General features: G+C 44.6%; 1 protein-coding gene across 2 annotated transcripts in view; it reads left to right on the forward strand.

The window, feature by feature from the left end:
* GMPR (guanosine monophosphate reductase) overlaps positions 1-24,056 on the forward strand; it is a 42,318-nt gene that overhangs the window by 8,682 nt on the left and 9,580 nt on the right. For both annotated transcript variants that reach the window (XM_009884167.1, XM_009884168.1), the window contains 3 exons: positions 11,944-12,025; positions 14,347-14,453; positions 20,110-20,152. In XM_009884167.1, coding sequence (XP_009882469.1) covers positions 11,944-12,025; positions 14,347-14,453; positions 20,110-20,152 — 232 coding nt within the window. The remainder of the gene's footprint in view (positions 1-11,943; positions 12,026-14,346; positions 14,454-20,109; positions 20,153-24,056) is intronic.

Raw genomic sequence — 24,056 nt, forward strand, 5'->3', positions numbered from 1 at the left:
GCATCCTTCAACAGCTACCAGCAAATGTGGGAAGCTTTTTGGTATGGCCATATTTCTCATGGCTTTGGGGAGAGCTTTTGGAAGTATGAAATGGTAGATGTGGGCTTTTTGAGTTTCTTGCTCCACGTTCACTGCAGTGAGGGGAGGTTCTGTTTCCTTGCTTTCGATCTGAAGTATTGTCCCTAGTGACGTGATTGCTCCAGTGTCTTTGGCTTGAAGAGTGGTGGGAGGGAGCTTAAACCACATAGTTAAAAAATCTTCCCTATCAGGAGTGGAAAGAAAATTGTGTGTCATCCCCTCCTCCACCTCCCCACAGCCTGCTGACTTTGCTGACTGAGGAGGGAACTCAACCAAGATGAATTGCCTAAAAGGCACAGGAGGTCAATGTCAAAGTCAGGTATCAAGCCCAGATTAGTCCAAGGTCCTTAAGCCAGTCTCATCCACCTCACATGTGTTAAACTACCAGCTTAGTTTCTCTGCTTCTGTGACTAAGTTTATTGTTTCTTCAAGTCTCATTGTCCTGACAGCACCACTTACTTGAGCACGTATACAGCCCTGACCTGTTCAGTTACCTTCTCTGATTGTAGCTACTGTTTGTGAACATGGTTTAGTATGCCTCATATTTTTAATCTCCTGCACAAGGATAGTTTCCATTCCTAAAACCATACTAACAACCTTGGGGTGTTCGAAAACCTTCTGTTTTCCAAAGCCTCCAGAGTCTGCGCAGTCCCTGAAAGTCTCTGATTTAACTAGGGACACACATCTCTACTCCACCTCCAAATGAGTTTACTTTACACTCTGTGCCAAAATGGCCTTTTGAAGCTATTCCTAGCTGAAATGCAGTAGCTCATCTAGGCTTCTTTTTATGATACTCTGGAAGACATGTCCTGCTGCTACCTGTTCTGTCTGCTTTGATGTCTCTGTGCTATGCCTGCAGTATGCTTTCTGCTGTTGTAGCTTTCAAACAAAAGGGTTAGCGGTTAAATAGAAGGTATAAAAATAAAGGAGCTTTCTCATAGCTGAAAGTGATCTCCAGGACCTTGCAGGCTGTCTTGTTTGCTTTCCTCAGCATGACCATTCATTCCACAGTCAGCTGCAGTGCAGTACATAACAGTAACCCAACTCCGGGTCTCAGGGAATGTGTGTTCCCAGGGGCCATATAATGGTTTCAGCTCTGAGGCTGAAAGGTGATGTGCAAAGCAGCTGTGATTAACGTAGTACTCTCTGTGGCTGATACTCCAGTGCAGATGGAGGATCTCTCTTCTGTAGCAACCTTACAAATGTATGGTTTTGCCTCTTTAAATACTTGCTTTTATAATCACATTACCTTATTTTCTTCTGCCTGTCTCTGACACAAGCTCTTTTCACTCCTGCCTTTTGTATTAGTTTACGAAGATCAATTTCTCCATGGAACACAAAGGATAGGAAGACAAACAGGCACAAAGGTACAACATGACTTGCCTCAGTCACTCATTAGATCGAGGATGGAGGAAGAAGCAGTATCCAAGTCTCCCGAGTGTCTCACAAATGTGGCACTGCCCCCCAGAATCAAGAGTAATGGTCCAGTGGGCTGTTTTGCTGTAGCACAGCATCATGTGCTTGGGTTGTGTCTACTCGCTAAAGAGAGCCTTTATATTACAGTAAGCATAGTCCTTATTTATTAGTGTAGTTGTAGATGTTAGGGTTCTTCCATTTCACTGGAAGTCTGTTTAGCAAGCTAAGATATCTTTACCAGTAAGCTTTGCCAAGTTTTTATCCTGAATTTTTCTTTTCGTAGCATTCTCTGTTCATTATACAGAATAAGCCCTAGGGAAGGGAGCAGGGAGTGTGGCAGGAAGGAAGAGACTGGGGCAGGAGCACACTTGCAAATGCAATAGCACCCACAAGATGTGGGGCCGAGAGGGAGGCAAGCAGAATTGCAAAGCAGGAGCAGAGGGAAACAGCAGGGGCCAGAAGCTGTTGTCCCCCTTGAAGTCAGTAGCAGAACTTTTCAAGGCCTTAGTGGAGGCAGAATTCAGTCAGAGAAAGCTGTGCAGACTGCTCCCAGTTTCTCTGGAACAAGCGGCAGAGTCAGTCCAGTCATGGTGTATTGGTCAGGGCTGGGGTCTTAGAGCAGGAGCTGCCTGGGATCCCAGGGTAGTAGACTGTGATGCTGCCAAGGCTGTCTTGGGTCAGTCACAATACTAAGTGGAAATACTTACGTGGCTCAGCCTTGCAAAGGGCATCCTCTCTCCATCTTATGGTAAAGCACCCCTTGCTTTGGTGGGTGGGAAGTGTCCTTTGGCAGTGTTCCTGATAGTGTGGAGGCACAGACTGTGCTTTCCTCTAGGATACAAGAAGAAAGTTTGAGAACTGTTGTCACAGACACTTTTCCCCAGCTTGATCCATTGCCATTTGCCAGCATCTTTCAATCAGTGCAGCAGTGTTCCTGTCTTAGTCAGTGTGAGTCGATATTTATAGCAAGCTTTTATGAAGCACAGTATCAAATGCCTGACTGAAATTCAGAGGCACTGCCCTACTGTGTTCACTAATTTTGTATCTCTGTCAGAGAAGCTGTAGCCTTTATAATCCTGTTAGGTGAAATCTTGATCCTATTAAAGTCAGTAGTGAAACTCCCTTTGACTCTTCTGAGGCCAGGACTTCCCTCAGGACTGACCCACAATCATTCTGGATAGTGCTGGAACGAGCCAGGGTGTTGCTCACTTGAAACCTCACACTGAGGTACAGCCGAATATCGTCCTGAATGTGTCAGGCCAGGCCCACAGCCAGGGTACTTTGTTGTCGCCCCTACTAACTGATCGCACTGAAAGCATGGTAGTTTACCCGACTTTCAGTTATTACTGGTGCTGTTCTTTTACTGCCAAGGGTAGCAAAGTTAGATTAGCAGTAAAGTAATTACAGGGGTATATGTCTTTCAAGAAAACCAAGTTTTGCAGCAGAGTAGAAATGCATTGGTACATGGGCTCATCGTTAAGATGAGCATGATTTTCACTAATACAATACTTCCACCAATTACTGTGTTCCCTGACTGCTTGCCCAAATACACTACAAAATGTATTGTCTGTAGTGGCTTCTTTGTACAAATTCCAATTACTTTACTTGCTTTATAGGCTTAGTGTATTTTAAGGGTGTTTCATGTCTGTAGTCTCAGTCTTTCTATATTTACCTTTTCAGATTTTTTTTTTAGTTGGAGTATTCTGGCTTTACCTTACAGGTGGGGCTTTCAAAAGCTCCAGACTCTTTTCAGCTGTCATACTGTCATCAATGGTAAAGCAAGCATTGGTTTCAATGGAAGTAGAGTTCAGCTGGATTTGAGAAAACAGCTTTCCCTGCTCTTCAGCTGTGATAGTAAGGTCTTTTTGCATACGGAGCTATGGCTCTCTTGGAGTGTTTTTTTTGTGATCTCTGACGTCTGCAAAAGGTACCTAAAAGAAGCATGCCTGTCATCAGCAGGTTGAAGTCTGCTATGTAGAGCTCCACATCCTCCCTGTAAATCTGTTAAGGATCTGCAGATTCAAAGAGACAGAAACCACTCATGTGTACGTGCATTCCAGGAAAAAATGTATGCTGCGGACATAAGTGCGTTTCCCTGCTAGGATGAGCATTTTGAATCAACATATGCAGTTCCAACGTTCTCTAGCAGTAACTTAACATTAAACGTCTGGTTAGCATTTCTGAAGAGACAGTTTGACAACCTGCTATGCTCTGCTAATAAGAAGACACCGCTGTTTAAGTTAAATACATATTTGATCCTAAATCTCATGGAGCCACGACTTTAATACCTATTTGTTCCTGTTTATGAATCTATCACATGTACTACAGTATTTCACCAAGTTGTAATGTGTTGCGTGTCATCCTGCCCAGTTAGTCATCTGCCTTCCAGATGTAAACTGCTTCCTTAATGTTGTAAGCAGTGTGGTCTCCATCATCCCACCTTGCAGTGTACAATACTTAGTATAACAGATTGCCACCGAGTAAAAAGGAAGCAGCACTTAGCTGGAAACACTGTACCTATTATATATTCTTTATTTCCCAACTGCTCTATTTTATTTTGTTTTATTTTAATCAATATCATGCAGTTTTGAACAAAATTAAGTAATCCTGTGTCGTAGACTACAGATTGCTGCCTAACGTTGTCATTGTTTTTCTAAGTACCTCAGGTGGTGGCTTGTCAGCTGTTTCAGGCTAATGAAAGGGGAAAGTAAAATTCATTAAAAACAAATAAATGGTGAAATAGGAGCCAAAAATCAGTAAGTGGAGAATAGGCCTTGCCCAACATTCCCTGGGTAGCTCCTATTGACTTAAGCAGGAGTTTTGTTTCAATAAAAACTAAGAAAATAATAAGTAAAGATTTTAGGATTTGCCTCCTGCTCTGCCCATATCAGTACTGCTACAAATGCTTGCCAAGTCCTGGAATATCATTACGTAAGAGGTTTTCTGAACATCTCCAGATCCTAGATTCAGGTCTCCACATCTCTAGATCCTAAATTCAGATCTCAGCCCATCTCAGTACAAGCGCAAAATGGGTGAGGTAGGCAACTGGACTTGTGTTTCATGCAGGCTTATTTTGTGCAGTTTTTTCAGTTAGGAACATGCTGTAGACACGAGACAAACCACAGAGCTGAAATCCAAACCATACTTGGTTTCCAAACATCTGATGGGATTATGTGCATGATGGGATTCATCCCAGAGTACTGAAGGAGCTAGCGGATGTTGCAGCAGGACCCCTCTCAATCACCTACCAAAGGTCTCGGGAGTCTGGGGAGGTCCCCGCTGACTGGAAGCTGCCCAATGTTATTCCAATTTACAAGAAGAGCCTGAGGGAGGACCCAGGAAACTACAGACCTGTTAGTCTAACCTCAATTCCTGGAAAAAATACGGAGATCATACTGGGTGCTGTTGAAAGATATTTAAAGAACAATGCAATCACCAGGCACTGTCAATGTGGGTTCACAAAGGGAAAGTCTTGTTTAATTTAATATCTTTCTATGATAAGGTCGCCCGCCTAGTGGGTGAAAGGAAGGCAGTGGATGTAGTTTTCTGGATTTTAGTAAGGCTTTTGGTACTGTCCCTCACAGCATCCTTCTGGACAAGTTGTCCAGCTGTGGGATGAGCGGGTTCATGGTGCGCTGGGTGAGGAACTGGCTGAATGGCAGAGCTAAAAGGGTTGCAGTGAATGGGGCTACATCTGGCTAGTGACCAGTCACCAGCAATGTTCCTCAGGGTTCAATTCTAGGGCCAGTCCTGTTCAATATTTTTATCAACGGTCTGGATGCAGGAGTTGAATGCGCCATTAGCAAATTTGCTGATGATACCAAACTGGGAGGTGCTGTTGACTCTCTTGAGGGACAAGAGGCTTGCAAAGGGATCTAGGTAGGTTGGAGCATTGGGCTATGGTTAATGGGATGAAATTTAACAAGTCCAAATGCCGGATTCTGCACCTGGCATGGAGTATCACCGGGCACAAGTATAAACTGGGAGAGGAGTGACTGGAGAGCAGCCCTGCAGAAAGGGATCTGGGGGTGCAGGTCAACAGCAGGTTCAATATGAGTCAGCAGCATGCCCTGACAGCCAAGAGGGCAAACCACATCCTGGGGCGCATCAAACACAGCATGGCCAGCCGGTCAAAAGAGGTGATTATCTTGTTGTATTCTGTGTTAGTACAGCCTCACATTGAGTATTGTGTGCAGTTCTAACCCCCACAATTCAAAAAGTATGCGAAGGTACTTGAATGCGTCCAGAGGAGGGCAGCAAAGCTGGTGTCAGGGCTGGAAGGCACGTCTGGAAGGCTCTGAAATCCGGCTGAGGACTTTGGGTTTGTCTAGTTTGGAGAGAAGGAGGCTGAGGGGTGACCTTGATGGTCCCTCCAGGTTTCTGAGGAGGGGAAGTGGAGAGGGAGGTGCTGATCTGTTCTCCCTGGGATCCACAAGTCACAAATGAGCTGCGAAAGTTTTACCCCATGGCTGAAATGCATTTTGTATTTCATGTAAACATGGCCAATCGATGTGTTTAATAGAGGAGCTGCACAGCTTGGTTTCAGTGTGAAAAGGGGATGTGAGTGCGATAGTAGCAATGGGCTATTTTTACAGTTCGAAAGAGTCATCATTTACCTGGCTGTGCTATGGGCACAGATCCAAATATTTTAGGTTTGAAAATGACCAACCTTTCCACCACACCATTGTAACCTCCGCTCACTTGTTTTTTAAAGCCTGTGTTACTTCCGTGGCACAGTCCATTCCAACCTATGGCTCTGGTTACACTTTGGGTTTCCTCCAGGCTGTGTCTGCTGTAATCACCCCCACCCATCCCCCTGGAAAAGGGTTTGTGTCCATCCAGATCAAGTCCCTGGTCCTCCTTGCTGTGTGACCTCATAGACGTTAGCTCTGGTGCAGAGAGGGGACGGCTAACAGAGGTGGTCTCTGGGCTGCAGGGTTGGTTTCTGCCATGGCCTGAGAGAAGAGTAACAGCATTAGGTTTGTCCTTGGGAGCCAAGTGGCAGAGGACGCATCAGGGACGCCCAGCATCTGTGCCCAGTGCATGGCCGCCAAGGGCAGGGACAGCCCCCTGAGTCCCCTGGGCACAGGGACTGCTTGGGGGCCAGCACCCCAAAGGCCTTCCTCCACAGGATGCTGGGTGGAGGGGTGGTGGGTGGGACTGCACATGGGGGGCCCCATCACCCCCATGGCACAGTGCCACCACTCGGCAACACAGCAGTCACAATACCCTGGGGAGGATAAACGGGGCATCCTCCCATTGCGGCAGAGCTGGCTGGGGGGCAGCCCACAGACAACTGAGGGGAAGTCTTTGAGGAGCTGGTGGAATTACTTTGAGGGGGCCGAGGGAGGAAGACTGGAAGCTGGACGAGGCTGCTGGAGATGACAAGAATCTCCAACGCCTGGAGGTGCCTAAGGCTATCAGACCTTTTCAGCTGGAGAGCAGTGGTCAGGCCAAGGGAATGACTTCTTGAGGAGCACTTGAAGTGCACTGCAGAGCTCTCTGTCCTCATCCCCTGCAGACCCAGGGGCAGCAGCCGTAACAAATGGGATGCAGAGGTGTTGCAAGGGATCCCCAGTGCTTTGGAATACCCACTGGTGTCCTGCTAGGTATCAGAAGGATTATTGCCCCCAAGGTCAATCAGGCTGGGGGCATTTGGCCACTCTCAGAAGCCCCTGAGATGGCTCGAGGTTGAGGGAGAATAGGGGTCGGGCATCTCCTAGGAGGTGTGACCACCCTGTGGGATGAGGAGGCAGGTCTTGCTCACGTGCTCAGGGAATAGCTTATTGCCAGCTCTGTCATCAGGAAGGAATTTTCCCCTGCAGCAGATTGGCAGTGGCCCCTGGGGTTTTTTTGCCTTCCTCAGCAGCACTGACCATGACCACTTTTCAGGTCCGCTCTGGTCTCTTTTGGCTAGGTTACTGCCTGCTACTCATGCACCATGAAGGTGGCCTCTTGTGCCCTGCAGCAGGGGGGAGGAAGTTTTTTTCCTCCCCATGGTGGGTTAGTGAGTGTCCCTGGGTTGTTTTTATTTTTTGCCTTCCTCTGCAGCATTTAGCATAGCCCCTTGCCAGGGCTCCTTTGGGCCTTTTTGGCTAGGTGCCTGCTGCTCATGCTCCACAAAGGTGGTCCTCATGCTTCCCCCCATCTGGAGGGAGGAAGTCTTCTAGACTCTCAGGGTGGGCCCCCATGGTGGCCCCTGGGGGTTGCTTCTTGTTCTCTGTAGCATTGAGCACAGACCCTTGTCAGGGCTCCTCTGGGTCATTTTGGCTAGCTTCTTGCCTGCTGTTCTTGCACCTCCAAGGTGCTACTTGTGCCCTGTCTCTCTCGGGCTGTCTTTCCCATTGCAAGTTTGTAGTGGGACCAAGTGCTGCTCCTCTTCTCTGGCTCCGTTTCCCCCAGGATTCTTGCTTGTGCGTAACAGCCTGTGCTTGGAAGGTCTCCAGGCTTGCTGCACCATCAGGAGCTGCCACTTTTCAGCTCTCGCTGCATGCAATACAAGCATGGGGCAGGTACAAGAGCGCTTTTCATGCATGACTGGCCAAGAAGCACAGTGGAGCAAGTTTTGGAAGGCAAAAAGTAGGCTTGTCCATTGATAAGTTTCCTACTTTGAAAAATACCTCACAGTACCACACACACCTCATCCTTTTCTTCTTTTTCTTCGTCTTTTGTGTGTAGTCGCTTCTGGTCCTCATTCTTGTCCTCACTCTTCAGGCAAAAGGGACAGCTTGGCCTGTGTATTCCTGCTAAAAACTTTCTGTAGCTCTGTGACTTGCCTTGGCCAGACTGCAAGGGATGTTTTTTCAAGCTAAACTGAAGAATGCATCAGCCTGCTCTTGGCTACACAAGCACATTGTGTTAATGCTTGTGAGCATCAGCTCTGAAACAGATTCAGAAAAATAGCATAAAATAATGTAAAATAACATAACGTGAAATAAAAATAGTAATAAAAAAAGTCCTGCTCCCACTTGTAGCCTTTGTGATATGTGTCCTTGAAAGTGTTTTAGAAGCTGAAAAACCCTTGGCATTTCAGGCAAATAACAGTCTTATTGTCACTCGACTCACGGTGAGCACAGGGAATGGAATGGAATGGAATGGTTATACTATGTTGTATATATGGCTCTGCATGACAAGCTATGACTTAGATGTGAAGGGTCCATCCAGGAGAGCAGCTCTCTGCAGTGCAGGTCCCAGGCCCATTCGGGAGAGAGGATCAAAGATGGACACACCTACAACATCGCTTAGGCAGGGACTGAAAGGCCACAGGCTGAGCTGAGACACCATGTCCCCTAGGCCCTTGGCAGGAGACAGTGTGAGTGGGGGTCCTGGAGGAGACCCATCCCAGCCATTGAGGCCTATGAGCACCCCCAGGACCCTGGAAGAAGTAGACCTGCACTGCTCATACACTCTCCTTCAGACATTTGTGGTTGGCCACTTTGGAGACTGAGTATTGGGTTAGATGGACCTTTGCTCTGACAGAGTATGGTTGTTCTCTGGCTCTTCTGTTTTAGCATGTTTTTCCAAGAGAAACGGCTCAGGTATTTCTAAAAATGAGTACACGGATTAAAAAAAAATAAAATCCACGGGGAAATGAACAGGTATTGCTCACATGAAAAAGATTTGCAACCGTTTATTTTAGGAGCACTTCCTGCTTCAGGCTGAGGGCTTGATCTTTGAGCCTCACTACTGTCAGTGATGTGGGTTTTTTGCCATCAGTGTCCCCAGCTGTTCCTCGGAGAACATGCCTTCCAGCCCCTTCACCAGCATTGTTACCCTGCTCTGGATGCGTTCAAGTACCTTAACATGCTTTATAAATTGTGGGCCCTGATTTACAGGATTGCATTCCCATACTGTGTTCCCCTACAGTGTGGGAATGCAATTAGTACAGCTATAGCAAATTGTTTCAGGATGTGCTATGTCAGCATTCATTTGCCTTGCACAGTCCTTTGCAGAGAGGAAAGCACAGTCTGAAAATGCACTGGCTACCAGTTTGTTTCCAAGTGTAACTCAAAGCATAGGTTTTAGCTTATAAATCCCATGTTGTTTGAAATCCTTTCTCCTTAAAGACTGTCTTTTTGCTAAAAGTCCTCTGGACAGGGGGCACTCCTGGCAAGGGAATTCGTCTTTGGTCTCACTCTACCTGCTGATCTACCAGATCCATGTTTGGACACATGCAAGGGCATGTCTAGTCACGCTGAGCTTGCATAAAAATGTTGAGATTCTTTAACTGAATAGACATAAACGCTGGCAGCTTTCTGCACTCATTGCACCCATTTTGCAAACTAATTACCATGTGTGTGCTAGAAGATTGTCTTTCATAGTTTCTTTTATTAATTGAAAAAAAAAAAAAGAAGCTCCTTTGTATCTGAATAACGTTATCAGTAATTTCATCACATCAACATTCTTGGGTGATTTCAGGTGGGCATATAAAATGCAAAATCTTTAGTCCTTTGCAGCTATCTTCCAGGTACCGCGTAGGGACTTTTAAAGAGAGGCAGTTGCCTTTTAGTGTCAGATGGCCATATGGCCAGCCAACTCCTTACCCACATCTGTGTCATCAGCAACAACCTTCCTCTTCACTAAATGCCTGAGGAATTCATTTAAAAAATTGGTGACCTGTAGTCGTACTCTTGGAGAGTAAAGCTTACCCCACTGATAGCAGTGCCATGAACTGTATCGCACTGACCCACTGGTGTTTCATCTTTTGGAGCTTTTTCAGTGTCTGTGCTGATTTGGCACTTTCTCCAATTAAACTTCCAAAATGGAAGCTCAGTTAATGTCAACTGTGGTTATTTTCTTTCCTAGAAGGCAGGGAACCATTTCTAAAGTGACTAGACTGACACCACCAGTTTCATGCTCAGAGCCCACCCACACAGCCTGTCCCTTGCTCACCCAGCCGGTGGAGGGCTGGATCTGCTGGTCGTGACTGTGTGGAGCTGGACTCCAGCAGGCTACTCAGGGGTGAAACCCTCATTAACACATCTCTTAGGCTCCGCCCTGCAGGCGTTGATGCCATCAAATGTATGAAATGGTGAAGTTTGTGGTTAGGTCTTTTAAATACAGATTGCGGAAACCATCGTTCAAGAAATGTAGGTTTCCTTGTCCTCATAGTATTCTGGATTTCATGGCATCCATGAGCCAGAAAAAGCTGTAGCTCATGGCATATTTCTGTGGCTCCCATACTCCCTGCCAGCTGAAGCTCTGACAGAAGAGGTAACCCCTACATCAAAAAACCATGTGTGAAGAACTGCAGAGTAGAAATAGGTAACACGTCAGGTGCAGCGCTATGAGTTTCTGCTCCAGTTTGGAGACATCGGAGTAGGCAAATGTTCCTGAAGGCATGAGTAGATCACAGGGTGATTATGAGCCATGAATGTGATGCAGGCAAATGCATTCTTGTGGGTCAAGCAAGATATTTCCATAGGAGAGGCAAGCATTGTACAAAGCCCTGGTGAGACCAAGGTGATACCACTGCGGACAGTTCTCATTCCTCAGGTTCAAGAAAGAGAAATTCCGTCTGGGATAAAGGTAAACAAAGGCTAAGCAGTTGATTAGGGGCATGGAAGGTCTATAGAGGAAGAAGATGACTAAGAGGAGCAAGACAAAGGCTGAGAGGGCTGCCATCACTTTCAAGAAAGGTGTCGAGGATGAAGGCCAAAGGAGGAAAAGAGCTTTTGAAGTGGAGGGAAAAATATGGTAAACAACACAAAACAATTCAGGACTTGTTTCCAATAAGAAGACTTCACCATAAACAGCATGCTCTCTACATCTCTGCAAAGGTCATGCACAGGGAACCAAACCCCTTTCTTTCACCTCTAGCATCCCTACAACCAAATGAATATATATGGTAGAACTGTCCTTATTTACATAGTCTGAATGTACATACCAATTTTGGCACCAACATACAAAATGACAAGAACAGTACCTTCCTTATTCTTTCAGTACTCAAAATATTAAAGCCTAAAGGAAAAAGAGATTTGCCAGGATTTTATATAAGATCTGAACATTGTCCCACAAAGTGATGTAGGCAAATGAAATGGAGGGCTATAGGCTGTTCAGAAGGGCTAGGCAGGGCAGGAGAGGTGGAGGAGTTGTACTGTATGTAAGGGAGAGGTTTGACTGTATAGTCCTTATGGTTAGGGTTGATGTGGTTGAGAGCCTCTGGGTGAGGATTAGAGGGATGGAAGACAAAGCAGATACCCTGATGGGATCTTAAGGATCGGGGTTTACTGGATGAATCATGAATTTTTTTTGACTTGAGAATGTACCTGTATGATTTGTGTAATCTCTGTGGCATGCACAATGAACAATATGGTGAACTATATCCTTCCTGACTCTGTGTAGTTCAACTTGTAAAAGCTCTGGGTAAAGCTGCATATTATCATCATTAGTCTTTATTGCAGTAGTCTTGAAATCTCCCATATATGTGATATTGTTCCTTCTGTCTAGGCAGGCAATGTGGTGACAGGAGAGATGGTAGAAGAACTTATTCTTTCTGGAGCAGATATCATTAAAGTGGGTATCGGACCAGGTAAGTCAAGTCCAGTCAAATAAGGGTGACTTACAGTATGCTGGTGGAGAAGCTGTCCAGATGGAACCAGTGTATAATGCTGTTTGCTTGCCCATTAGGACCTAGACCCACTCAGGTCAATAAAGTAACAGTGCCCTTGCACATAATACATTTAAGAAATGCATGGGAAGGGTATTAGTGTTTCATACTGCAAAGTGTTACATATTCCATCTTCTGGCAGCAAAGATACCTATTATTGGAAGCACTGAGTTGCCTGAATTGCTGACGTTATCAGTGATAATATGTGTTGTGTTTGGGAACGCTTTTTCTAGCTTGTTGAAAAGAGTCTGAGTCATCCCAGCTCAAAGGATAGTGTTCAGGTATCCGCTTCTATCAAGGAAAACTATGTTTCTATGTAGCTTTATGATTTATGCTCCGTTAAGCTGAGGTTGCCCATCTTGTCAATGTCTTCAAAGATTAAATGACAATAATTAAGTGTGAAGTATGGATAACATTGCCTCTACCCGTTACTGTTGCCTGGAAGCTATAATACTTATATTAATGTGCTAAAATGTTGCCTGTCACTGTAACATTCCCATGGATAAATGGGAGGACCTTAAACTTCTTACAGTGTTTTTCCTACCTTCTCTTCCCTAATATTCTTGTCTGGCATATACTGCCATATTGCCTTCCCTTTTTTCTTTCCCTCCCTTGTGTGTTTGTTCATGTGCTCCTTCCTCTTTCTGTTTTCTTCATAGACTGCATCTGGGTCGACATGCGTGGACTAGATTTTAAACTGGCTAACACAAGTGCCACTCACAGTATAGCTGTGATCAGCCAGTGCAGGCCGATTGTTTACTGTGCCAAGTAGTTATAGTTCATGAATGGATAATTTGAGCAGAGCAAATGATGTAATAAAGGTTGCAGTTGTGTCCAGGAAGACAGCAGACAATAAATACTTGAAGAATAAACAACAGAGATGTTGTGGCGCAGCTGTCATGGGCAAGTTCAGATATAAGAAGAAACATTATCATTTGTAGCCTCAAAGTGGAAATAGGAGTAAATGCTATGTAACCCTCCCTAGAGGTCTTCCTGAACAGATCTGTGTAAGTTGACCACCCAAAAACTACAACTAACAAGTTTTCCTCACAGAAGATCAGATCTTGAGGCTTTTTTCCAGATAATGGTCCATCCTGTGGAAAATGGCAGTGATTTATTATGAAGCATTACATATATAAGTACATACCCTGTGGAGATTATTTTAAAACTCATTTTCTTCCTACTTTGCAGGAATACTTCTCAGTGTTTTCACCTTGTCAGTTCTTTGAAATATCTTTGGAAACTTACTTTACCGGTAGCTCAAGTATACCTGGATATCAGCTGGGTGAAGGGATACAGATTTCACTGCGTTTGGTTTAGAATCTGTTTTGAAATTCTTGTTATCATGCAGACCTTTATGGTCCGTATCCTAAATTATAAGACCTGGACTGGCAAAAAGCAGTCCTCATTTTGACTCTTAATTTGAGAAGAATAGAGAACATATTCCAAAATATCTATAGCCATGTTACCACGTTAAACTATAATTGAAGTGGGTTTTTTATATTTATGTATATACCTTTATTTTTATATATACATGCACCATGTATGTGTATAAATAGTATAGTTTAAAAATTAGATACAATTAGTATATTTCCTGTAATATTTCACTATACAGCTTTCTCTACTTATCTCAACTTTTAAATGCTTTGTGCTGCTTTTCTTATATTCCCAACTATTGCAATCAACCAAATATATCTGCATTAAGTATTAGGCAAAAGATGGGCTTCTTTCCCTTGTGGAAGTCACCACAGAAAAGAAAATAAAAACACAGATTTTGCCTGAGAATTATTTTAAAAAACATACGTAGAAAAGAGAAATATTTGTTGGGAGAAATATTCAGATATTAAATGCTGCTGCTGAGCCTCACGGGTTGTGACTCTGGTTCTTTTGCCCCCCTTCCCTTCAGGGACCTCAGTCAGATTTGCTTTCTCGTGATGCAGTAATTCCCTCACCAGGGAGCATTACTGATGAGACCTAAACTGGGAATTGTGGCCCTGGAGAAGAAAGGGGGGATGTTGGTCACCTCAATTACAGCTCCCATGAAGTGGTGCGATAACATTTCAAAACTCAGGTTCTTATGTGTTCCTTCTATTCATGAGAAGCCAACATTTCCAATAGAGCCTTCTTAAGGGAAACAATAATACAGAAAGAAACATGGGTTTTTTCCACATGAAAAAGAAAACAAGATGTATCTTTTCTTCAGCCTAATGGGCTGTGTTTTTCCCTCTCATTCTCTTGTCTAGGTTCTGTGTGTACCACTCGGATTAAGACAGGGGTGGGCTATCCACAGCTAAGTGCTGTTATTGAGTGTGCAGACTCAGCACATGGCTTGAAAGGACATATCATCTCTGTAAGTAAATATCATCTGCTCTCAGATTCCCACTGTGCAAATTGTTGTAGAAGAGGAGAATCAAACAGTCCAGTACCCTGCATGTTAAAGGCTATCGTTCTGTCATCTCCAGTTGACCCCATACTAGCTCCTAGGGTAGTCAGTGGAGATTTAAATGTAAAGAAACCAACTCCCTCTAATGTTTAAAAAGACTTGGGCACCTCACTCCTGTTTGTGCCTTTGAGCTGCTTCTTGCTCCCTGAACAGAGTAAGCTGTTACGTGAACAGAATAGGAAGCTTGATAGTGTTTTCACATGGAAGCACACAGTAATTCCTATGAAAGATTTCTGAAAAATGAGAGAAATGTAAACATGGCTTTCCCCAGAGAGTGGGACTGAGGGACAGGAAGTCAGTAGAGGGGAGTACAAGGCAAAACAATATGAGCCCATCTGTGCCCTAGTAGCTGGATTGATTCAGGTGGCATCCTCATGGAGCTCTGTGTGCAGGAGCAGGAGTGTTTCAGAGGTGGCTCTGTTGAGCACAGCTGGCAAGTGAGCCACTTATGTTTTCACAAAGCTCAGGGGAAATAATAAGCTTGTGGAGAAAAAAGAGCCTGTATCTGTATTGCCTGCTAATGGCAGCTTCCACTCTACCAGCAAGACCAGATTCACCTCACATAGAAAAAATAAATCTGTAAGCATGGGCTCAAACTGAGCTAGACTGCAGCATACAGCACCCAAAGGTCCTGTGTGCTTAGGCATGCCCAGCCAGTCAGTGTGCCCCTGACTGTGATGGGCTTGTGCAGTCTCTGCAGGCTGTCTGTGAGGCAGCTGGGGATCAGGACGGCATAGAGGCTGTGTGCTGTGCTCACAGGTGTGCTTGCAGCTAACAGTCTCCCTCTGTGGCCTTAGAAGAGACCACACACTGAATTTTAGATCTACTGGCCAAATGAAATCACTGGAAGGCCCTGATTTGTTTGACCCGGTTGTGACTGGTATCCATGTGAGGAAGGAGGTGTGTTGTGTTGTTGAGGAAGGAGGGGAGAGGGGAGCAAACTGGCTGTGGATGAGCAAAGGGCTTGACTGTATTTCTTGGAGCTGTGGGTATAATGGAGCAGAAAACATGTATGTGTTACAGTCGGATCTCTCTTGCTTTTTATTGTTAATGCATATGCATTCCCGCTTCTTCATGGCTCCCCTATATGAATTTTGCAGAAAAAAAGAAAAGCAGTCTGTGATTTTTTGGCTTGGACAGCATTACAAATGTTTATGCCTATAGCAGACAGCAGAACATGTGTGCAATAGAGCATGAAAGACCGACTCATTACTATGAACGCTGGATAACTATAGGTGTCATCCTAGCAGTGGTGTTCAGAGACCCATCCTAGTTTTGCAGTAATCATTTTCTGCTAGCAACTCTAAGAAGAAAGTTATTACCCTGATTTTACAGGAAAACAGGGAGTGTGTATTTAAACTGTTGAAAAATGAGACATTTCTGTACTGTTCCTCCTCTTCTTTGCTGCTTTGTGGATGGATCGGTTCCTGACCTGCTTAGGTCATGTTGGCTTCAGTGAGCTCACACCTATCAACCCCCTAGCCATTACACGAGGAGTACAGGATGGAAATTTCATACCTGTCTGCTACATCTGGGCCTTCAGCTGTAACTGGAGTCTGTAACACCACTGCAACTCAACTCTGTCACCCAAGCTAAGGAGACTAAAGCAAGGGTGAGGATATTATGCCTGGATTCCGCAGCATTCAGATAGGTATTGGTGTGTTTATCGGGAAAAGAAAAGGCTGGACTGCATGGTCATTGCCAGAGCTCTGGCAAGAGTATCAAAAGAGAGGTATCCTCCTGGGGAAAAACACCATATGGGAGCAAGCCTAAGTATATAATTGGGTCTAGTGGCAACAAGTACACATGGCATCCCTCAAAGTGTCTCATTACTGTCATTACGTAGATTTAGGAAGAGGCACACCCTACCTAAGCCAAAGAAGGTCTGTGCAGTCAGAGTATTACCGCAGCTATCTACATCAATTTAGCAGGAGAAAATACATCCAGCAGCTTTTTTATGTTGATACGGAAGTGGCAGGAAGGATGTGAACAGATTCCAGGCCTACCAGCTATCTTCATCTAGATTATAGCTGATGGTGTGATATAGGTTAGTCCCTTGGGACGCTTTCTTGCATCCACTTTTGTCTTGTCCAGTACCTTCATCAAATTGCTCCTTTTTCTTGTTATGTTGGCTCAGCTTAAGTATGAAGGAAAAGAGGTCCCACTTGCGGAACGAGACAGTGACGGTGCTGAGCACAGTACAGTCACTGCAAGGAACATAGCACGCTTGAAGCTCATTCTCCAGTAGCTCTGTTAGGATGGCAGCACAAACTGGGATTTTAAACACATTTTTATTACTCATGTACTTACTATTACTTACTATTAATCACGTACGATTTTTGGAGCTGATACATTGACAAAGAAGGTGACAATTTTTAGGCAAACATGATAGTCCAAGTGAATGCATGGTGTCTCTCTAGAGTCACTTGCACAGAGAAGGGGGAGATGAAATTGCACCAGTTAACTTTCCTCAGACTAAATTATCTTTAAGACTCAAAGATCACACCAGAAATGAATCTTTCATGACTCACTGAAAGAAGAGAGGAAACCCTGTCTAAGATACAGGCACTGTTTCTGTCCGATGCTATTTGTCTGGGAGCCAATGGTCTCATTTTTCATTACCGCTAATCCATGAGAAGGTGTAGCAGTGAGTTACAGTGAAGAGGCCATTTAGCAGGAGAGCTCCTTCAGAAACGCCCTACTTGAGATACAGTTTCTGTTTCTTGTAGGTCAGAGAACTACTCTGCTGGATAGAGACGCAGTCACGTATTCTAGTAAGCCAGCAATGTGGGGAATGGAAAGCAGCCTTGCATGTGTCCTCTCTCATTTGGCTATCATTTGATAGAGATCCCTATTTCCCCTTCACCCTGCCTGGGTGATGGGCCACCAGCATTCATTGAAAAGAATGACTAAGAGGTTCTTCATCCAGCTGCTGCTGTATCATCTCTTCCTCCACACAGAACACTTTCCACACAGAAACGTGCCCTGCATATGTAGTTCAGAATAAAACACCATATGTATTGTTTCTACTGCTGTATATGCTACATACTTTATATATCTTCTGCATAATAAATACCTATCTGTTTGCTAGTACTGTAAGAAGGGCTGGTTATACAGTTTATTATAAAGGTTGCTTGAAACATATAAATCATGGTTATAAATGTATTATAACTTGTATATAATATTAAATATTTAACTAGTTCATACTGGTTTTCCATACTGTATTTTTTTTCCTCAGGTTAAATTTTGTTGTTTTTAAGTGGTTTATCTGTTCTGAGAACAAGGCTGAGGAAAATAACATTATTTTAGCCATGTTAAAATAATTGCCTTGACTGGAAAGCTGTTTTCCTCTCTCCTACTTAGCACCCAGTTGTCTCAGAATCACGTCCTTTACAGGCCCCGTGGCCACGCTTTCCAGTAGGCTTACTTGTGAATAATGCCAGTTCTCCTGAACTCACAGGAGGATTTGTACAGATACATTTCCCTAGGCCTCTGAGGTAGAGGCTGAGCATGCAACAAGCTCCGTGACTGTAGCCCAGCAGTTCTGTGAGTCATTTTTAGTGCAGACCCAAGCCCCCATTGGGACGAGCTGAACTGCAAGGGGAAGCTTCCCAGACTGAATGCAGCAGAAGCACAGTCTTATTTTCTAAACAGAGTGCTTGATTTTTCACATGAAATGAAGTGGTTTCATGCATATAGCTTTATTATATAGCATCTTCTGGCATTACTGCTTAGTATGTGCCCTTTTTGTTTCCCTTTCCATGAATCAGAATCATTACATTTACCTGCTTACGTGAACTAAGTGGAGACATCTACAGATAAAGAAGTGCTGTGAATCATCATCATCAGTTCCTTTTATCTTAAATGGTGACTTATGAGCTTTTTGGGAAAGTCTTAATCTGCTCAGCATTTTGTAATTTGATGACATTCAAAGTGATATTTTTTGAAGCTGATGATTAATGATTACACAGTAAGACCTCCATCCTCATGGCACTTCTGAAACCATAAAGCCTCCGTCACTGCCACTACTGGGTTAATTGTAAAAGTCAGCCACTGAGCCACCCAACAAGAACACACCGATACCCATCTACCAGAGAGCATTCATAGCCATCCTGTCTCAGAGTAAGAGTCAGGCAAATTCCTGACACTACTCTTTGAAGATTATTAGACCCCCTTTTTCTACCTCAGCTCTTCCTCCCCTGACACATGCACACACACTCAACACCCTCCTCCAAGCTCCGACAGACTTGTCAGAGGGAAAGAATTGCACAAGCAGAACTCTTAACAGGCGAGAGAGATTCAGCTGTCAGCCCAGCACTCCTTTCTGGAGCTGACAGCAAGGGTGTCTAGCTTAAAAAAATGCATAATGTGCTAGAGGTTATCAGCAAATAGAATAAAAGCCTTTATACTGCTACCAGGTGCTGTTTGCAGTGGGATGCCCTTTGAAAAGCCACTCACTTTCAGATCCACCTGCTCAGTTTGTGTCTGAATCCTTTTCTGCGCACAGAGAGGTTCTAACACTCAGCCCCACTGCCAACCACCCACGAGAGCCAGCTCTAAAATGGCTGGTGGTGGGGGCGTCCGGCTGTGCTCAGCCACAGGTCATACATGGGCATGTGTTTCTGCCAACAGGGAGGTGAAACAAACGGAGTAACCATACAGTCTCAGGGAGTAGCTTCAAAAGCAGGAAAGCTGTCGGCAGTCTGCAACAGACCCTGATCATCAAAGGAACTGGGAGCCCTCTTGGTACAATGACTGTGTCGAGTAGAAGGATCTTTCATCTGGTGCTCAGACCTTCACAAACCTAAAGAACCATAGCACATGATGAGTTCTGCTGTGTGCCATCCCTTTTTTACAGCCCTGTCACACATACATGACTTCCCTCCCCTCAACTGAAACCCCCTGATCAGCCACTTCTTTGCTCTGCACTGAAATTGAAATTCACAGGACTAAAATGCTAAAGATCACAAAATGCTGTTTCTTAACCAAACCCATAGCAAACCGTAAGGAGTACGATGAGAGATTAATTTTCACTTACCAAAGATTAGATTACCCAATTTGCTTAGAGATTATCAGATCAAAATCCAACATAGCTGATGGTGTGTTTCCTCACCCCTCCCACTGTGACCTTTTAATTGTAAACTGCTGAGAAAGTTGTTTTAAATGTCTTTGGTCGTTTAAGGTAGGGGTTTGTGGTACCTCTGCATCACATGGCCTTTAATTAAAATGGCAGGGAATGAGTCAGATCATCAGAGGACTTTTTGTTTTCCACTTTCTGGGATTTAGGAAATTGCAGTCAGGAATTTGTGTTGCTTTTGTTACTGGTGGTATTATCAGTAGACTATATGGTAGAGTAAATGAGCCTAAAGAAGAAAAGCAATAGAATGGATAATATGGATTCCCTAAAAACTCAGCCAAGATGATGTATCCCGATGGTGCACAGTCAACTCTTGACTTGGTGTTCATTAGCAGGTGCCGTTGTGCTGGAGGTCATGGAGTGCCAGTGCTCACTGGGTCCCTGAGTGACCTCACTGCCACTCACTGTCATTTTTTCTTTATGCAGGACGGAGGATGCAGCTGCCCAGGAGATGTCGCCAAAGCTTTTGGTAAGGACAGTGCATACTGCCACCCGTTACACCCCGCAAATCTCCAGCACCGTCAGCAGCAATGCAGGAGTCAATTTGACCCTGAATGTGTAATCAGCAATAGGTTACATTCGTCCCTGTGGCTGACTCCAGTGAAATTAATAAACCAGACATCAATTTGCTCTTTGGACCAGACAGTCCAAATTTTGCAGTGTGAAACATACAGTGGTCGAAGTCCTATTTAGAAACTATCTGCCAGGTGTGCATGAGATACAGCCACTGGGACAGTAATACAAAGAAAACTGATAGGGATTTCTTCTGAGTAGGGTTCAAAGATGTCTGTAACATTGCCAGATCTGGCTGACTTTGGCCTTGAATGGACAAAGAGCTGGTGGAATGTGTGTTGGACAGAAGAACAAAACAAAAAGGCAGGCCAGATCCCTGGAGATGTTCTTGGGATCAGCTGTCAACTTGAAGAGATGAGATTTTATTTATACTGTATCCCCTAGAGCTGAGCAGATGTCTAAAACATCTAAGTTAATAATTAACAGACTTTGCTCTCATGCTAATAGCTTTATGAATTGCACCAGCTCTTGCTGATAGAACAGAGAATTTAATCTGTGAGTATTTTCTATTGGGCATCAAAGTTACATCGGTGTGGGAGAGTCAAGGTCAGAATTGTCACTTAGCCATAACCTTGTTGCAGCAGCTTACGTCACCAGGTGCTAAACACATCGCAGGCTACTGGGACATTTAAAGACACTCCCCTACCCCTCAAAATGCCCGACCCTTTGGAGATGTCACAGTGGGGTAATACCCAGAATACAGTGGGACAGTAGTCCCTTGTTGGGATTTCGGCGTGGTACAGTACAAGAGATAGGACATTATGATACAGCACATCTGCTTGGCAGGAAGCTTTGCAAGTATGGAAAGCAGGGACAGGCCTAAACTCAGATTACAGACCTGCCAAGAGAAACTGTGGGCCTCCTGGAAAGGTTGAAACCAAAATCTGTCTTCTAAGTTTGCAGACAGCTCCTGTTTTCAAACAGGTCAGATGACAAGGAAGACTTAATTAGAGAATTCTAAGCACAGCTGTGGTGTGATTGCTACCAGCAAGGAATCCGGTCAGTCACAGGATTTCCCAGCACCGTTGTGTTACCCAGTGGGTGATGTGAGGTGGGGAATAGATACTTCCAGTTGGGTGATTCTGACATAGCTGAACAGCAGCATCCACCCTCTTTGGCAACAAGATCGTATTAAAAAAACACCCGACCTCTCCTCAGCCCAACCCACTCTGACTAAATGCTGCCTGCAGTGACGCCTTTGTTTGCCTGACTTTCGCTGGCTCCTCCGCTCCCCTGGTTCTTGCTGGCATTGTGTTGGGAGCTTGTGAACTGGGATTGCGACCTTGCTGCATTCCCAGCTGCTTGTGCAGAAACCTGGCCTGTGGAAAAGGTCTTTCTTCAACAAAAGCATTTCCAGAAGTTAGAACAACAGGAAGCAACTTCAAAGCATTTAAAATATTTTCCTTCGTGATGTTTATATAAGTCTGAGGGGGCCTTGTAGTCTTTTTGGGCTAACTGGCCAGAAACTTGCTTGAAACCTGTGAAAGGGCAGATTATTGTCAGGAGGCGCTGGGACTCACAGTGTTTGAAGGCTACCATGGGTTGTCCCAGGGACAGAGGAGCATCAGAAAGCTGAGATTGTACAGGCAGGAGTTCTACGCTGGCAGCAGGCCAGACAGATCAGTCTGACCTGTGTGTCACCAGTACAGGGCTGGAACTGATAGAGATTACCTTGAGGCAATAAACTTACTGTATCTGGTTATGTATAATTGAGGTAGACACGCTGTGGACATCTGACTAGCAGGAGCCAGGTGTGCATTTGTCAAAGGCGGGTGGCAAAATAAGCTTCTACCTAATGTTATTACTATCAGTGTTTATTGAATACTATTGAGGTGGTTGGCTATGTGAGCCACGTGGAAGATAGCCTCCGTGCCAAGCATTTACAAGCCAGAGCCTTGATACTGATACTGAATTGTCTAGCACAGACCTCTGTTCTTGCTGAAAGCCTCTTGGGGGCAGGGACCGAGTTACATAAATATATTGGATAGCAGAGACCAGGTGCTAAAACACACAGATGTGCAGTTTCACCTAGGGGTGGAGGCCTGGACAAAGCATGGACAAGAGACCCAAAGAGGACTTTTGATTAAAGTGATTATACTATCTCTTTTTGGTGAATCATTGTAAAGTCTTCATGAAAGGGATGTTGAGGTGTTCCTTATAAAGCAGTGACAAAGCAGCCATTTGAGTCATAAAAAGTGGGAGGGAGTCCCAGATGTGAAGACTAGCATTTACAAATGGCTAAAGATGTGACTGGAGGTGGCAAGTTCATGCGAACAGGAGGAGTAAAGTGGATTGAGTGCAAGTAAAGAATTGTGAAGAACCATGAAGAAGATGCTGAGAAGTTTTACAAGTGGAAGGTGACACCATTGGTGTCAGGAGTCAGAGGCAGACAGAGAGGAGACAAGGTAGAAGCCTATTTAAAAAGGCAAGGAACACAGACGCACTGAAGATGGGGGACAAAAATGCCAGAAGTGACGGATACTTTGGGAAAGACTGGTAGAATTTTGGAACTGCTGGATGGGAACCTGGATGTCGTTTCCATCTGGGTATCAGAGATGATAATGGAAAAGACGAGGTGTTCTGATGCAGGAATGAGAGAAAGCATGAAAGAACTTTGTGTTGGGCTCACAGATGGTTCGCATAACTGCACCCTTGGAAAGGCTGATAACATGAACACATTTCTCAGAATACCCCAGGGAGGCACTACTGTCTCCTTTTTTAAAGATGAGAAGTCAAAGCACAGAAATACTCAGTTCAGTTGCCTGAGGTCACATATATTTTTGTGACACAGCCAGGAACAGAATGTGCCTTTTGAATCCTATGCCAGCATCTTTAACACAATACTGCTGTTCCTTACAGCAGTGGTGAGAAGAGATATAGGAGCAGGGAAGGAAAAGGAAGGAAAAATCATGTGGAAAAGTCAACTGGGGACATATACTGGTTCTAAAATATACCTGACAGATCATACTGGCTTTTTTTTTTTCCTGTTTTCAATAGCTGTGTGTACATCTACTGTTGCAAAGGCTCGTTGGCTCAGCTGGAGCACAGGTGAATGTTGATTCCAGGGCCAGCTGTGGTCCGGGCGAACTTACGTTGCATCTGCCTGGAGGGCTGCCCAGGCTACAAATCCAGGCTGACTCCAGCTGAATTTGTGCAGAGCCAGTCTGGTTATCGGTAACTTGTACTATCAGGCATACAAAAGACATCCGAGGGACTCCATTCAGATCCAGCAGAACTGTATGAGTGCTGCAAGATTGGGCTGGTGTCAGCACACATGTTTTGTAATGGCTTGAAAGAGAAGGCACTGTGAAATGTGGATGAGCAAAATCAGCCCAGATACAGCATAGGCCTCAAGGGAGAAGTCCTCCCCAGCATCAATCAGTGCATTGAAGTGGCATTGTGCAGACACAAGACAAGTCTAGCAAACTCTGGGCGAGCTACTGGGATGCTTGTATGCAATGTACCCCATCACATCCTGTATTATCTAGGGGGTTGTTGCCAGGTGTTCCCAATCCCTTACAACCTAAAATAATGGCACACTTGTCTACCTTGAAAATGAAAGACTGCAGCTGGGTGTTGCAAACATCGCCAATGCTTCCGGTCATACAAAGCCCATGCATAAGTAAACAAAGACCATGCTAAAAACTACAGCCTTCTGGTTGGATGTTAATTGGTAGAAAAGTAGTGGAACAGACTTGAAACTTCTAGGGAACTTTGCAACACTGAAGGAGGGTGGAAAGTTCAGGAGAGCACTGGAACAGTGTATTTAATCTGGGCTTGTCGTTCTGGAGCTGCAGGAC

Source organism: Charadrius vociferus, unplaced genomic scaffold (genome assembly GCF_000708025.1).
Source record: "Charadrius vociferus isolate BGI_N301 unplaced genomic scaffold, ASM70802v2 scaffold444, whole genome shotgun sequence".
Classification (NCBI taxonomy): domain Eukaryota; kingdom Metazoa; phylum Chordata; class Aves; order Charadriiformes; family Charadriidae; genus Charadrius; species Charadrius vociferus.